This window comes from Amblyomma americanum, chromosome 9 (genome assembly GCF_052857255.1).
Source record: "Amblyomma americanum isolate KBUSLIRL-KWMA chromosome 9, ASM5285725v1, whole genome shotgun sequence".
Classification (NCBI taxonomy): Eukaryota; Metazoa; Arthropoda; class Arachnida; order Ixodida; family Ixodidae; genus Amblyomma; species Amblyomma americanum.
The window spans coordinates 65,778,550-65,795,237 of record NC_135505.1 but is presented as its reverse complement, the minus strand read 5'-3'; the positions used below and the strand labels follow the sequence as shown (position 1 = coordinate 65,795,237).

General features: G+C 43.6%; 1 protein-coding gene across 1 annotated transcript in view; it reads right to left on the bottom strand.

Annotated features, from left to right (window-relative positions):
* The window catches only part of LOC144104998 (gastric triacylglycerol lipase-like), a 45,726-nt gene that overhangs the window by 23,107 nt on the left and 5,931 nt on the right, over positions 1-16,688 (bottom strand). Inside the window, exons 2-4 of the mRNA XM_077638221.1 lie at positions 6,095-6,296; positions 4,541-4,655; positions 3,541-3,691 (exon numbers count right to left, since the gene is read on the bottom strand). Of these exons, the coding sequence (XP_077494347.1) occupies positions 3,541-3,691; positions 4,541-4,655; positions 6,095-6,296 (468 nt within the window). The remainder of the gene's footprint in view (positions 1-3,540; positions 3,692-4,540; positions 4,656-6,094; positions 6,297-16,688) is intronic.

Below are 16,688 nucleotides of genomic sequence, written 5' to 3'. Positions count from 1 at the left end.
CTCCAAGCCCAAACGTGTTAGGAACACTAGCCAAAATTGTGTTAGAATATAATAGCTTCAAATTCAGAATATAATAGCTTCGAATTTGATCTTCAATATTATCTGCAAGTAAGTGGCACCGCTATGGGAACAAGAATGGCCCCAAATTATGCCAATATCTTCATGCATCATATAGAGTCAAAATTTCTTTCTTCTTGTACAATTCAGCCGTACTTTTACAAGCGCTATTTGGATGATATTTTTATAATATGGACAAACACAGAACAACAACTTATCCATTTCATTGACAGTTTCAACTCCGTGCACCCAAACATAAAGTTTACGCACACCTACTCAGCCAGTCAAATCAATTTTCTTGATGTTGACATTCTGGTGGACAAGGGGTCAGTTCGTACAACCGTTTATAGAAAACCAACCGACTCACAAAAATATCTACATTTTCAAAGCGCCCATCCCCGTCACTGCAAAACCAGCATCCCTTATTCGCAGGCCCATCGTTTTCGAAGAATCTGCTCTAACGACCTAGACTTTCATGAAAACTCCGAACACATGCGCAACGTGCTCTTAACACAGCGCTATCCACGTTCCCTTATTGATGACGCCATAAACAGAGCTTCAAATCTTAACCGTAGTCAAATACTCCAGGGGCACCAAATAGATAACCGAAATGATTACACTACAAACCATATCCTCACATTTAACAGTAACGCACCGAACATAAACAGAATTCTTAATAAGCACTTTAACATTCTCCAGCAAAGTCAACGATTATCGAAAATATTTACATGCGCACCCCGCGTGATTTACAGGCGTGCCAAAAACATTCAGAACCACCTAGTCCACTCCAAGGAACACAAAACCCCAAAATATGGATGCCAGCCCTGTGGTAAGGGTCGCTGCAAAGTTTGCAAGCACATGCAGACTACGTGTTCCGCAACTAGTACGAGGTCAGTTTTCCAGCATTCAATCAACGGTAACTTTGACTGCGACTCATCAAACATTATTTACCTTCTTGAATGCACTTTGTGTAACCAGCAATACATAGGACAGACAAACACTGCATTCCGCATTCGATTTAACAATCACCGCGCACACGCCAAGTCTCTCCCAAACCTTCCCCTATCCAAGCATGTAAACGCAGGACACCCATTTGACCAACTAAAAGTAACAATTATTCAAGGGGGCTTCAAAAACAGGCGAGAACGTGAACAGCGTGAATCCTATTTTATCCACAAGTTTAATACTATTCAAGAAGGTCTTAACGAAAAGCCTGGTACCCTTTCTTTTATTCACGACCTCCAAACAAAATAATACTACACTTCTCGTTAATTGGCTAACTCAGATATACCTTTTATAACTCCTAGTGTATATCCCAGGCAATCATACCCCTCCTTACTTACACTATCCTGCCTCGTGCAGTATTGATAAGTTTTTGACGTTCTTTCCTTACATTTTCCGACAATCTGAAATCTTTGCACACAGCTAGCCCAGCCCTCCTCCCCTACAAACAAGTATTCCCGGCGAGGTCGGTTCAACGACCTACCCACGGAGAGGGGTGCACCGTTCAGTGAAACCCAGACCCCGTGAGTAAGTTCTTAGACATGTGCTCGTTAACGTAGCCCACTCCTTCCTTAACGTTCTAGCCCTCGGCTCACCGGAAATTAGTGAGACCCCCAAAAGGCGCCTGGTTTGGCCTGTTCGTCACTGCCAGTGTCATTTGCGCAGCGGCTCCCCTTTGGACACGCATCTGCAGCGGCGCCCTTTGTGTTTGTGCATTTTGTTTGTGTGTTTTGTTTCCGTGCTGCCCATGTCCCCCGCACCGTCTTCCTCTCCCTTTCTCTCGTTTCGCCATCTCCTTTTGTACCCCACCCTTCCTTACTGTACTAGTTTCCCTCCCCCCTTTTTTTTCTTTTATTTCTATTTTTTTGCTTCCTCCCCTAATATTGTCCCGGTCTGCTCCCCGCACCCCCATCTTTATTTTCTTTTTTTCAGTTTTTTGAACCGTTGTTGCTATTTGCGTGTGACACTCCTTTCTCCCTCCTCTTGAGCTCACAAACTTAAAACGTCCATCTGACGCGAGACCACTACAGTCCTGAAGAAGACCGCACCGCGGTCGAAACGTTGATAAATAAAAGTGTCTTTGTAGAAGTGCCCACTTCTCTTAAATCTTTATCCTGCGGAGCCAACGCAACCTACGTTCGTAATATATATATATATATATATACACCAGCAGATAGGGCATAGATACCCTTTGGGCAATAGGACGTGAGGGTGTTCGCGCATGCACAACAGGGGTGCTAAGTTTGCCCTGTTTCTCAGTGTAAGTTTAGTCTTTGACAAAGTAACTTTGCACTTCTAGACGCAGCATAAATTTGCCTGATAAAGGCGCGCACTTGCGCCTTTCATGCTGGGATATGTTTTTGCTGTTTTCATGCTTACACTTGCCCCTCTTAGAAAGGCGTAATGTTATACCTAGCTGGCTTAAAGTTACTCTTCTTATTGCAGTGGAAGTTTAGGCTAATAAAAGGGTAACATTACCCTATTTGCAAAAGCATACAAGCTTAGTCTCCAAGAAACATCCTAATCTTACATCAAAAAGGTGTAAGCTCAGCGACAAGTGACTTACCGGGGTAGGTAGGCCACAACAGTTACGCCATCGCATTTCCTTCGTGAGAAATATGGTTAAGAAAACGCAAGTTTTGTTCTCGGAGTTTCAGATATTCAATAAGCAACAGCAGCCGAGCTCTGAACTCGGAAGCACAACATCCTCCTAACAGTGCGCCGCTGGCCTCGTTCTCAGTAGCAGTAAGTTACAGTTAGTATGATGAAATGAATTGCACTAAATTAATTCGTTCTTTAATAAAAGCTTCAGTACTGCCTATTGCGCTCGAACGTTTTGCATTAATCTTTTTAACCGCACCGACTCGCCAATGGGATATTGTCCCAAATGGACGCTGAGACTCTAGCCAGTTGTGCGACGCTTCACTACTTTGCGCTTTTGTATCTTCTCATAATAAAGAGCTCGTTATAGGCCGAGTCTACCCCCTATTATAGCTTAAAGCTTTCTAGAGCAGCCCGTCATATCCATAACCATATGCTCGATGCATATTTTGTCAATCGTACTTTCAGCTTTTTTTTTACCGGAAAGATGTTGCGTAACTGGCATGCTTTAAAACAGGTGATGTTTGCGCAGCCTGCCGTGGAAATATTTTGCAACTAGCTGGCAAAGTTGTGCGTTCAAGAAATGGGAAGTTATGAGATTTTTAATGCACATTTACACGAGTTTTGCCTTTTCTAATGCTGAAAATGCAATGTGAAATTTAACGGTGGTTTAGAGTTCTCCTTTTCTTTCATTTTTAAATGCATTCCAACACAGGCCAAGTATTCTTCCGTGCCATCTTTGTACACATACACTTTGAACTGTGAGTGTCTTCAGCACTCCGTGCTGGAAGGTACAATCAAACATCAGATGCAAGCAAAAGTCCATAAAACAATTTAAAGTTTCATGAAATAAAACAGTTATACTGGCTTCTCGCTTACCTTGTCGTTATACTCCGGTTTCTCCGACATCATGGTGAAGAATAAGAGTGTCCCTTGGGACATGCCTGTGTATATGAGATTTTTCCTGCCTGTCTTCTTGAGGACGTAGTCGATCTGAGCCGGCAAGTCATATTTGCTATGTTCATGAAACCTGCAGTAGTGGACAAATTATTAAGCGAGAGTAGCATATAGAGCGTCATAAGCAGAAGATCAGCAGCAGCATGAAGCATTTTCCCTGCATACAGTCCAGAGCACCTGCAGCACAAGGTGCTCCCTTTCCACAAAATATTGAACGATAGCGCCTTCAGTGCTGTCCACTGACAAAGTACGGTTCCTTCAAGGTGCATTTACGTAAAGAAATTAGGTTTAACCGTATTTTTTATTAAGTTCGCTTGATCTATAGTGACAGTACAGTGTAACGCATAAAGGCGTTTAAGCATCAGTTAACTTCGGACTTGTTTATTTATAATTTATTTGAACTACTGCCAGTCTAGTAGAGACCTTAGCAGGTGGGCATTACATGCATCACAGCAATAGCACTTGAAAGGAAAAGCATGCGGCCTAGCTAGTATAATGTGCTATAGCGACCTCCCGATTAATTTCTCTTCATCAGTTATCCAGTGCTTCCGACCGCTATGGCGTCGTCGTTTGAGGACTGAAAATAAAGAATTATTGAAACCGCTTCATTTAAGATCTATGTAAACTGGTCACCCAATAATTCTCTCAGACAGACGTCATCATTCTGAGGCAGGTACCTGGGCAGATAGATTGCCGCATGTAGTCATAATATATTGCCATCTTATACGTATGGTCTAAAAATGTAGAGTATTTAAAACCGTTCGAAATTAAAACAGTTTTTCAGTTCTCTTAATATGAACTGTCAATAAGGCAACAGCAACGTTTAATTGTTGCACCTTGCTACAGAGACCAAAAGGCAACTTATTGTTCCTTATATGTAGTGTATAGCGGGTGTACAAGAAATGAAAAGGACGATGCTTACGAGAAGTTCCAGAATCTCCGGGATCGTGTGTTGTACCTCTTGTGGCGCTTTCCGTACGTGCTTCCCCGCACATTTCCTAGCCACACGTCGTACCCTCTGTCAGCTAGGATGTAACCTGCGCCATCATACGGGAGACACGTGCAATAAAATAGTTTGAAAACCTTTATTTCCGAGCTAATATCTATATCGCAGTGGAAGAGAAGCAAGGTGAAAGATGCGTAATTTTAGAGAAGACACTGAAATCAAAAACCTTTTCTGAACCAAAGCCTCAATCCAGTCCTTATACGGGAGCCAATGCTAGTTCCTTTCGAACTGGTGAGGGCAACAGAGATTGAAATAAAAATGGCTGTGGTTTAGCTCTGGTTAAATCAGGAGTGCCGCGATAGCTCCAGTTGGCCGAGTGAAATTCGATCAGTCGAATTGCAAAGTCAGTCTTTCGCCGCTGTGTTTCTCTCAGCGTTACTTCTTCACCTTCGTCCCTGGACGTGGATTCACCCTCTACCTCTCTCCACTGCTCGCTCACTCGGTTTTGCTGGCGCACCGCGCCGCCGGCAGCTGCTCCGCACCACGTGACCGACCACGTGAACAGCCACGGCGCCGCCACGCTGGAGGCTCGAAATGCTAGCGTGATGCTGACACTGGCGCACAAACCAGCTGCGTGCTCTGATGTCACTCCGCGCATATGCACAACTGTCGAGGCGGGGAATGTCTGCTCCAGCATCGGCTCAGTGGAGAGGCGCGCGGCGCGCACACCAGCTGCGGGCTATGACGTCACTCCACGCATGCGCACAGCTGGCGGAGCGGTGGTGGCCTTGCTCAGCGCGCAGCCGCGCTGAGCTCGCGAAGTGGCTGGCGTAGTGTAGCTATCACTACAAAAGGCATTTTGGATTAGCATATAGTTTTCTAAATGCGTCAGGTTGTTTTGGTGTTCGTACAACTTTGCTGCAGTTCAAAATTAGTTAAACGTACGCCAAAAGGAGCAGCGAGTACGTAGTTCTTCGTAGCCGCGTGTATGCACCTTAGTGGGGCAGAGCAATGTTTTTGTTTACAAGGCACTCATAGATCTGCATCAGATGCAAGTTAGTTTTTCAGACCACACATAACCTTCTTGCGGGGCCTCGAAAAAGTGAGAGACGGCACTTCCCATATACAAAGTTGCACGAGAACTAGCATGAAGGAGGCTTACAGGAATCGAACTGAGCAAATCGGTTCGCTAGATTAGCAAAAATAAGTATAACTCGAACGCAGGCCCCAACAATCCACTGAACACTGCATTGGCGCCTGTATAATTTGGAAAGTGCAATGAAAATGACAGCATCAAACACAGCATCCTTTAATAATTATCGAGAACTAAATTTATACTTCAAAGTCCTTGATTTTGCGCTGGTCTGTTAACGGAAGAAACTCTGCCATGTCAGCAGTGGCACTCGTTGTTGTTGTTGTTTGCCTCACACAATGCACTAGTGTCGCCAACTCACTTCGTATTCTTTTATTTACCAGAAGGAGGGCGAACAGAACGTAATAAATCTAGTGGCTAAAAAGTCGGCAACTCACCGAGCGACTGTTTGGGAAAGTCCAGCACGTAGTTTGAGGAGTCACCCAAAAGTCCGCTCATTAGCAGAATGGGCTGCTTATGGCACGGGCCTTTGCACTTCTCTCTCCCATGCGGTATCCTGTGCATCTCGATGAAGTACCCATCGCTCGTCATTACACTGTGTCTCTCGAACGGGTACCCTTTGCTTCGAATCAGCTCCTCCTGCATGGAAGATAAAAAAGTGACTTGGTAACGTGATTCATGGTGCTGGCAATTTCTTCTTTCTCTAAATACTTGTTTGTACACATGTCGCAAAGCACTTTAGTTTCGTTTGAAATACAAGGATGACCTCAAAGACACCAAACTGTAGTGATATGCGCATCATTAAGCCTGCCGCACACGAACCTTTACACGAGGTTATAAATACTATTTCTGCATGAGAGAGGTGAGCTTTGAATGCATCATGGCCGTGGTAGCTAAGCGTGTCGAAGGAATAGGAAATAGAATCAGCCTATATTTACACTTGTAATTTTTGCTCACAGCATAATACAAACGAGCGCCAAGAGTAGGTGCAGTGTACTCGGGATTCCTTTGTTGGATTAAATAGGAAATCACGTGCGAGCTTATGCGCCAGACTTGGATGATATATAAAAAAATGAGGTACATATGAGCCTGATATAAAATGGAAGGAATTGTCGACTAAAACAGTGCCACATAGGAGATGATGAAAGACTGGACGAAATTTTGTGAATTTACTTGTTCGAATAAAACGTGGCGTACGTTTTGCAATATATTAAGTTGTCAGGATATTCAACTTCCTTCTGTGAATTGGCTATGAATCATGGAGTGAAGCGCAGTATCACTGGAGGCCGGCAGTGCTTCTACAGAAGCCTACGAGCATTAAGAATTGGCCTGCCTATTTTCCAGTACGCAAAGCGACGCTTCTGTGCGTAGCTCTCGAGATGGCCCTACCTCCCTAACCTCCCAGTTTATTATCAAGGCACCACGAAGTGAAGTGAATTTTGTATCGTTGGGAAAGCAGCAAGAAGGCAACGACTGGACGTGTCGACCGAATATATAGCAGCAACGCGCAGAGGGAATAGCTGGCATTCTCAGCAGCTCTAGGTTCAGGTACAGCGAGTTCAGTAAAGAAAGCAATAGTTCACTCCCTAGAATTTTCCTGCCGCGAGGGACGTTTCGCATAAAACGTAGTTAATAATAAAGTCAAAAACCCTCTAGCAGTCTTAGTGACAATAAAAATAGTATCAGTGGCTTAACATTAAAAAGAAATCTGCCCCTTGGCGTCGAGTAACTAGACTATAAAACCACGCTATTCCTCATATTTCCCATGCAACATGAATGCACGATATCTGCGACCCATTTCTCGCTACTCTACACGGTCATCCATGTTTTCCATTCGCTTTCAAGCTGGCATGCAAGGTAGGATTAAAAATAGAGCAGGCACCGAAATAAGGAGCGGAAACGTCACACGGTGCTGGATGTAAACGTATTAATGCCGCCTTAGTGAGTTTTTACACACTTTGCACCGAAAATTGCAAACTGCGGGTGCTCGTAAGTCATATGGTCTATGTAAATTCTGGGCTATGTTAGTGCACCTAACCATCCCTGTGCGTCTGATTTTTATGTTAGCCTTCCACTCTAACACATCTCAAAAAGCAGACGTTAACGAGCACGTGCACACGTGTAAATAGCATGTCCAGAACCGTACCCATCGAAGTTTATACTAAAATACGCGCCTCCATTCTGCAATTTGATAACATGTTGAGTATCATGGTTTTTGTGAATATTTAGAGGCCGAAATTTTGCGAACTATTCCTGTTGGAAATTAGTAATATACACCGATAAATATAGGATAATGAGGAAAAAGGCGACACAAACAGTCATAAGTCGGCTGAGATATGTTATTCCAAGACAAATAAAGCTACTCCTCTCTAATCCCTTTTTCTTCTACTATTTAAAGTACTGCCACTTTGTGTGGTGTACAGCCACGGATAGCAGCTGTCTTCAGCATATCTATATTCTACAGAAAAAGTTCCTTCGTCTTATTTACACTGTCCCCTGGGACTCGCCAAGCACAGATCTCTTTCTACAGAGTGGTGTACTAAAATTCATAACTTATATAAATATGGTCTTAGCATCCGGTTTAAACTTGAGGCACGTAGGAATGCAAACTACACACGTAACCTTGCTGAATTACATGCCCGAGAAGCCAGCTACACGACAAGGTTTGCGGAGACTTGAGTAGTGCCGAAAACTCGAATAAATTCAGGTATAGAACGCCTGCAATTCACTCTTCCTTTCCTGGTAAATACATACGCATATAATATTTTCGACATCTTTATTTCGTCAAAAAAATCTTTGCGTGCTATGTGCGTTGACATGAAGAATATGTTTATTCTTTATCGGTCTGTGTTTATCCAGGGTGAATGTCGATTCAATAGTGTATAATGCTGTTTCACTTTATTTTGTAGTTTCATTATTGTATAGCTGTTAATACGTTGACCAATTGCCTTTGTTGTATAAGCCTTGCTGTCAAGTCGCATGCCAAGCGAAAGGGGGCTGCGGCTTTGTCAAGTTGTATCTTACAGCTTTTTCTGCGCCTCTGCTGTCAGTACCTTTTGAATGCAGAAATAAACTTGATTTGAAATTTATTTGATAGTTGTGCAAATCGTCGGTATGGTAACTTATTTAATGATATGAAAAACTAACGCTCCCAAATCATTTACAAGCACGCCCGCATCAAGCTCAGTAAACATATAAAGTCAGCACAACTAGGACACAGTAAAACGTAATAAAATTAAAAACCTCACAATGTCGCATTTTGCCCCACAGCGTGGAGACGAATCAGATATATAGGGTGGGAAAAAAGACGTCTTTGCTGAATCACCATATTATCCATCATTGCAATGAATGCACACGCCGTTGGCTTCACGGTCTTCTAAACAATCTTTGAGAGCCTATTAAAATAACAAGCACGCTACTAAGACTGACACCGGCTCTGTTTTGTTGTTCCACAGCCCACTAGAGTATAATGAGTTCTCACACCTGACTCTTTGTGTAGCGTTGCTACGTGATGTTATGAAATTTCCTACCCTCAGCGCCACTTTTTCTGTTGCAGAGTCACAGTTGCTGCTCTTGCGCTCAGCCTTGTTGAATGGACGTGGAATTTGGCTCGAATTCTAGAACTTGAACAATAGGTTGTTATTGCGATCGTAGACTACACAAAAGTGAGCTCCATTTTAAGAATGTGTTGCACAAATAGCTGTTCATTCCCTCTGGACCAAGTGTGGCGCCGAAGTTCGAGAGATTTTTTATACAGTTCTGTTTTTCTTATTTTCTAATTTTTTTCTCTGTTTCGGGGTGGGTGCTTTTAGGAACACAAAAATGTTTGATAGCGTTGGCGCTGCTAAAGTCTCTCTAGAAATTTCTTAATGTTTGCTGAGTGCTAGTAGTCCGCATAGGTTGTTTTAAATTTTTATGCACAGATTCCCCTAGAGAGCACGGCAAAATACGAGTAGACTAGAGCGTGCAATACAATCTGCAACTTAAATTACACCCACCAGAAAGTCACAACGTCGCGTTTCCCTCTCATGTGCCCTGCGTCTAAATTAGTTCTATCTTAATTATAGCCAAAGCAGCAAAGTTCTTAAATCTTTCGTTAGGATTTACGGGTACAAAATTCAGTAACTAAATACTTGTAGTAACGCTACACACCAGGTTGGGTTTGCTCCACAGTTTCGAAAGATCCGGCATACAGAAGTTTGCACCTTTTTGACCGCTTTCTTGTTTTAAAGCTCACTTCGAGATTTGTTTCTGCACTTTGAAGGTACAAATGTGGTCAACCTTGAGCTCATTTGCAGTAGACATATGATGGACCATAGTGCATAAATTATAAGGAAATATCATGACTAATTTATTAGTTAGGGGCGCTATGTAGTAAAATGCCGCGTTGGTCCACATGGCAAACTTTCCTCTACCATACAGTAGGTGGCAGGAGAGAAAACGGCCGCCAACCTTCTCCTCATAACGTCACCCTGAAATTTCACAAAATAAACAGGGTGTGGAAAACGTTTTTACCACGCCCATGTCTGTATCTCAGAGCTTGAAATCTCGCAATCTTTTGAAATCGGAAGCTGAAAAGCTAGTTTTATATTCATGAGCGAGGTTCCTCAGGTCATATTGATAAAGCACTGAGCCACCGTGACTGGTACGCGGTGATAAATATGGTTAAGAACGAAATTTTTAAATGGCTACTAGAACCGTGATAATTCTATGGGGCAGACGTATACCAGAACCACTATTTCCTCCTGGAAATGCTACTTTTGCTTTGGGTGCAGCAGCCACGCATTGGTGTGTGACGATTGTGTTTCTTTTTTGGGAGGAATAGAGCCAGCGCTTTATGGCGTGAGAAATATGTTGGCCCATACTTTGCCGTCCTGTCGCTGCATGCGCGCAATGATGCGAGAGCGCTCGAGCTGTCTTGTAGCCCTTACGCGTATTTTTTGTCTTTGCCTCCGCATGAGTTTAGAGTTAGGCTGACGCATTTTTGTTGATTTTTATATCTATTTCCTGCTCAACACGCAAGATCGAATGAGCCGCAAGCCGAGCTTCTTTTTTTATTATTTTCTCCCTCGCGTTCCTTTCGCTGTCGACACGAGGGCCTGGGAAATATAGTCCTCCATGTTTACAAGCTGGCGGCCTTGGCTGCCCCGAGCAACTGGCACTTCTCACTGCACGAGTCTCTCCGCTCTTTCCTGATAGGTCCTTTTTTATCGTTCTATTTTCTTGTCTTTTTAGTCACGCGGTTAAGGTTAATTCGGATCCTCATTGCTGAGACTGTATCAGTTTCACTTGTGAACTTTGATTGCTGCGATTATCGCTGCCTTATTATTGCAGATTTTTTAACGTTTAAAGGTCCTTATATTAAAAACAATGAGATACGAGGATTCCACAGTAACGCACATATAACATACTTGGCATAGATCAACGATTGGATGGTTAGAGAACTAAAATAATTCTTCAATTTTTCAAAAAAATTTCATGTTTATGCCAAGGTTATGATCTTTAACGTGAACGTTGTTCGAAATATCGAAAGTCAAAAACAAACATTTCGAAGTTTGTTTAGTTGGCTTTCTCGCGTTTCACATCAACTAAATCGCGACGCTCAATATGTGTCTTTCTGGACGTAAAATAAGTAAACGTGATTTCAGCGACAATACTACGCGCAGCGACAATATTTTATAACAGTGCGATGCGGCAAACCTAACTAAAGAGCAATGAGGGGCGTTATTTAAAATTTGATTATGTCTAACCGCATTGTCGATTACGAAAATTTTTCAACTGAACTAACTTTCGATGTTTCCACTCTTCGATTTCGCAACAGAATCTTCCCACAATAAAATAAAAATAAATAGTTGATAACGTAGTTTCAGTCCTTCATTCGCCTTAATAATGTGCTTTGTTATGTAAATATTGCCCGCCTTGCTGTACCACCCTTCTGCACAGATTGCACGGACGTGTGTCGCAAAGGTTTTAAAATAAAAGCCTGTAAATATTAAAAGAAGATAACGAGGTCTATTAGCAACCAGAATATTGGTTCAGGCCAGTAGACGATCATTCAACTCTTGCTAAATGTTGTATCGCCGGCAGTATTTCTTTTTATGTGCCAAATAAATAGCATGGAGCCTGCTCTGGCTAGAAGCAAAAGATATGTCACTAAAAGGATGTCCCACGATTTTTATGAGGTCAAGAACTCAGTTCATCGAGGCTGGACGTAAGTTGGGGGACCCCTGGTTTCTGTACCGGTGATATATTTAGCCGAAAACACAGGGCAACGTCAAGAGATCTGTTCTCTCGTTTTAAAAGACGGCGCTCAAACTTTGAAAGGCGTTTGAAAGGTCGAAATAACAATAGACAATGCCTCTAGTGAAAGTTTCAGTACTACTGCAGCGTTAGCGTAGCGTGAACGAAAAGAATAAAGGCTTAACTGAAGGTAGCTAGCAATGATTACATTCGGTGAGCCGCTGCGAATTCTACGATTTCGAAAAATTGGGTTGCGAGTCAAATGGCGTAATATCGTTTCGGGGTCGTTGATATATAGAAATCAACACGAGGACAGCCTATGGTCTAGTACGACGCAGAATCTCCTGTTTAATGTAAGTATTTCTATTTTATATCGAACAGTTTAATATAAGCGGTCTTCTGAATGCTCCTATCATGTGCGGCGCAGCGCCCCACACTTATTTCTTATTCTGTATTGGTAGATATTCTGTATTACCCGCTATATTATCCTTTCTTACTATCAAAACCACTTCCTTTCCCTCTCCCTGTCTTTTTACTCCCGCTAGCCGCAGCTCAGGTGCTTCAGGTTTCGATGGCAGATTCCGCGGCTAGCAACATCTTTCCCTGTCATTGTTAATTTATTATTAAATCGTCACTAACAAGAACCGCAACTTGTGAATCATTCCTCTGTGCTGAAAATTTGGCTATCTTCCTGATTCTGCAGTTCAGCGCTCTTTAGTAGGATACAATTTGTCTGAATTGTCACCGGCCGAATACTAGCCGCTCTACGGGCAGGGATTCAATATTTACACCTCTCGCTACCCCACAAAATGCCGCTGCTTCTGCGCACGCGGCGGGTGCAGATCATTTTTCAGCTGGAATTTTTTCGCTACGCGACAGATTCTCAATCAAATTTGCATTTTCTTCCACCGCTTGCAGCAATTCTCAGTTTTTCAATGCGTGCCAAATGCGCAGCAGCCCCCAAGCGCGCTGTTTACCGGCTTTTCCTTTTTCATGCCTGGAACGGCAGGCTTTTTTATACGCAACTCAAAAAAGAGGCTAGTTGGTATTGCATTGCTACGTTAGTTCAATGCGCTGAGTGGGACAAGCCCAAAGCGAGACAAGAACTGGACCTGGCGCAACTACGTACTGATATTTTAAGGCGAAAGCCTTTAATGGCTCATACTCCCGTCCGTCCGTCCGGCGCTAGATCCAGCACCTGGAGTGACTAATCGACGAGCGCAGCTGCCAAAATATTCAGGTGAATGCCTTTAATGTTTCATGCGCGCGTCTGTCTGTCCGTTACGTTCTTCAACTCGAGAAGAAAAGAAATATTTTTGCACGATCAGATTCAAACCACCATCCTTTCATTTCCGCAGCCTAGCGTGCTAACGAAAGCGCTACTTTCTGCCAACGCACATGTAGTTCTCCTTGTCTGGAACGCTGGAGGGTATTTGCAGAAAAGCGTCGGATCAGACGGATGCATCTGAAACGGCTTCCAGTGTCTCCAGCATTTAAGATTCACAAACAATTGTGTACTTCATTAACATCTTCACCACACATAAGTGACACAAGCAGCAACACCGCGCTAAAGGCTTTCGCCTCACCGCACTTTAGGTCAAAAAGTGCCCCCCCTGAATTTATGTATGTTATTTTAGAGGCGGCGTAGAAAATTACAAGTTGGTATATTTGCAAGCGGGAACGCTGGTCTGCTTATGCCATCATCATCATAATAACGCAACTCCGAATTTCGGACACTGTTCTCGTATAATATACGGGTGCTATTGAGAGTTCGATATGCAGGTTTTATGCACCATAGACCACATACTAAAGTTGATGTGCTCGGAGCACGTAATGAATTAAACCTGCTTAAGCTTTTCCAAGGACAAAACATGAAAACAATAAAGCGATTAGTGTCATATTAACATTCACCAATTAAGTCATCTACTTGGTAAAAACCTTCCTCTTTGATAACATGGTAACTAAATATCACGACGGAGTGCGCCACAGCATAAAAGTTCTTGCTCTTCACGCAGCTTCATTTCGGCGCGTCGAATTGCATAAAAACTCGTTCTTTCGTCGTGTCTTAACAATCCCTCTCATTGTTCGAAACTAAATTGCATCCATATGACGCGTCCTACAAAAGCCTGTACAACAGCCAAGTTTAAAGGTTTCCCGTGACGGCCCCTATTTCCTGCTTTGCGATCCGCTTCGGTGAAGCATAATCAAAGCGAAACGTTTACCCTTGCCCACTTAGGAAAAAGAAACGCCGCAGTTTCCTCGTAAGAGCTCTCCCTTTTCCGTCCTCTTTTACGGGCACAAGCAGATTTCATCTAGAGAAGCGTGTACGTCAATATACGTGTGGCAAGATTTCTTCCTCGAAAGGGCACAGCAATTACCGCCTCACGCACCAGGAAGAAGTTCTTTATATGAAAGTGTAGACCACCTGGTGACTCACTTGCCTGATATTTCTTTTGTTTTTGAAGCAAAAGAAAAATATCAACGTTTTCATGAGAACCTTTGTTGCCTCTCACAGGAAAGTGAAGTGCCCCTCGTGACTTTTTCGGGACCTGATACGCTCCTCAGTTTCTGTGAAAAGCACGCCGATGTCTATCTTTCAGGTGCTCACATTACCATTCTACCGATATTAAGTAGATTTATTTTAAACATTACATGGCTGTCATGACAAATTGCGAGAAGTATTTTGAGCACATTTTCAGGCAAACGCTCAGCTCTTTACGGGAGGAGGAAGTGGGACAGGAATGAGCGATGCTGACAATCACTACAAAAAAAAACAAGCTCAACGCCCAGTCACCGTGGCAATGACTAAGGAAATAAAAGAGAACATAGCAATAATCCCACATGCAAGTCACTGACATCCCGTCAGTGCACTGATTAGTGCGTGCACAAAATAATTCGATTTCTTAGGGCACGGCCGAGGTAGAAGTAGTGCAGAGCTTTTCATTTCTCTTTTTTTAGATCGCAGTGTTATAAAGGCTGCAGAAGACTGACTTGGTGTAAGAGTATCGACCTATACTGAGTCCTCCAGTGACAATCTTTCAGATAGGCTTTAGTTTTGCGAGTTTTCCGTGATCTTAATTACTTCAGGCAGAAAGGTGTTGGGCAGCTCCAGACTTTGTACCCAAATAAACAGGAATATTCGGGGGAATTAAGCCCCGCCTTAAGAGTATGATACGATGCTTTAAAAGGCTCCTCCAGCAGCGTGGGATACTCTGTGCATATAATTTCTCAGGCACGGGCACTGCTTTAGTATGTTATTTACCGCACGAAAGACGGTGCCTGTATTTAACCATGATAAACATACTTTCGCCAGTGGTCGAGGGTTAGCACGCCCGGCTCACGCCCTAAGGGCCAGCAATTGGAGTCCAAGCTCCGCCCTGTTTCTTTTCAGCGCTTTGCTTTTTCCTCTTCACAGGCCCTGCGTAATAGGCAATGGAGGTGGAATTTTATAGGGCCCTGCAGACCAATCATGAATTGTGAAGTGGCGTCATTATCGCTAGCTGTGTTGTGCCATCATAGTAGGGTGTTTGAATTATCCGCACAAAGTAATGTGGTTCTCGCGTCAAGATACTGTTGACTAATCCCCCTTTTCTCGACGCAGCGATAACGGGGGTTTCTCTCCTTAATGGGGAGCTTAACGCTGTCGCCTTAATGGCAGTATTGTTATAACGGGGTTCATCCTTGTATCTAGTAAAAAAGGCAAACTTGAAATCGAAGCAATAACAAACAGCGGTTACCAAAAAGTAACTTATGAAGGCATTCAATAGAAGGTAACGGCCCTTTTTATTTCACGAAAGCCTCATACACAGTTCCATATAATCCCCCTCCTGATCAAGATCTCGAGAACTAATTAGGCAAAGAAAGAAAATCATCTGAAATCCTCAATGCATCCTGTCGTGTGCATATTAAAGCGATAATACGTAGCTCCTTTCTCTGACTGTCGCTTGGTTTCAGTGAGCAAGGGTGCCGGGGAGTTACAAACGATCTCATAAATTCTATTACACATTGTTTTCAAGTACTGAGAGAACTGAACTGGGAAGAATAGGGGATAAAGGCTAATGAACAATACTTATGTGTCTTATATGTTCTCACAATTGCTGACGGCATTGCCTTGCTAACTCAGGAGCCGAAGTCCTCGGACGCGCCGAACGGCATGGGCAGGGGGGCTGTGTCCTCTCAGGTGGGCGGCGTCTAGGGTCTGTGGGGTCGAAAGGTCGTGGTCATTGCGTCCGCTAAGTTCTTAATGTCAGGTGGTCAGGGCAGAAATGGGGCGGAGGGAGTGGCGAGTTTAGTTCAGGTCTGAAAGGCTGGGGCACGGCAGGGTGACACAGGCCCAAGAACTCACGGCAGACGACCACGGCTGACGCATGCGCGGAATCGCCAAGACCAGGGTATGGATGATACCCCGCACCTCGCAAGAAATATTATGTGGCGGCCATCCGAAGAATGAGGCGTGATGAACGATGGCAGAGATGTGATTTAATGGCCGCTCGCCTATCGCGAGCGCTCCGTACCACGCCTCTGCTAGCTTCGTTGCCTTAGCAACAATATTATTCAACCGCTAAAGACAGTTACTGCTTCTACCAGCACCAGTCTAGAGGTTTATTCCTGGCCGGATATACGTTCGAATTCAGTGGCATATTTTGGTGGCGACTGGCTCCCGCGAAGTTCTTCGGTTGTCGGTTCCCGACCTATATTTTTGCTCAGTGCTTCCGCGTCCTTGACTGCATCTACGCCTATTCAGCGCAAAGCTGCAACTGCGAATATGTCCCAGCGACGAACTTAGTTAAA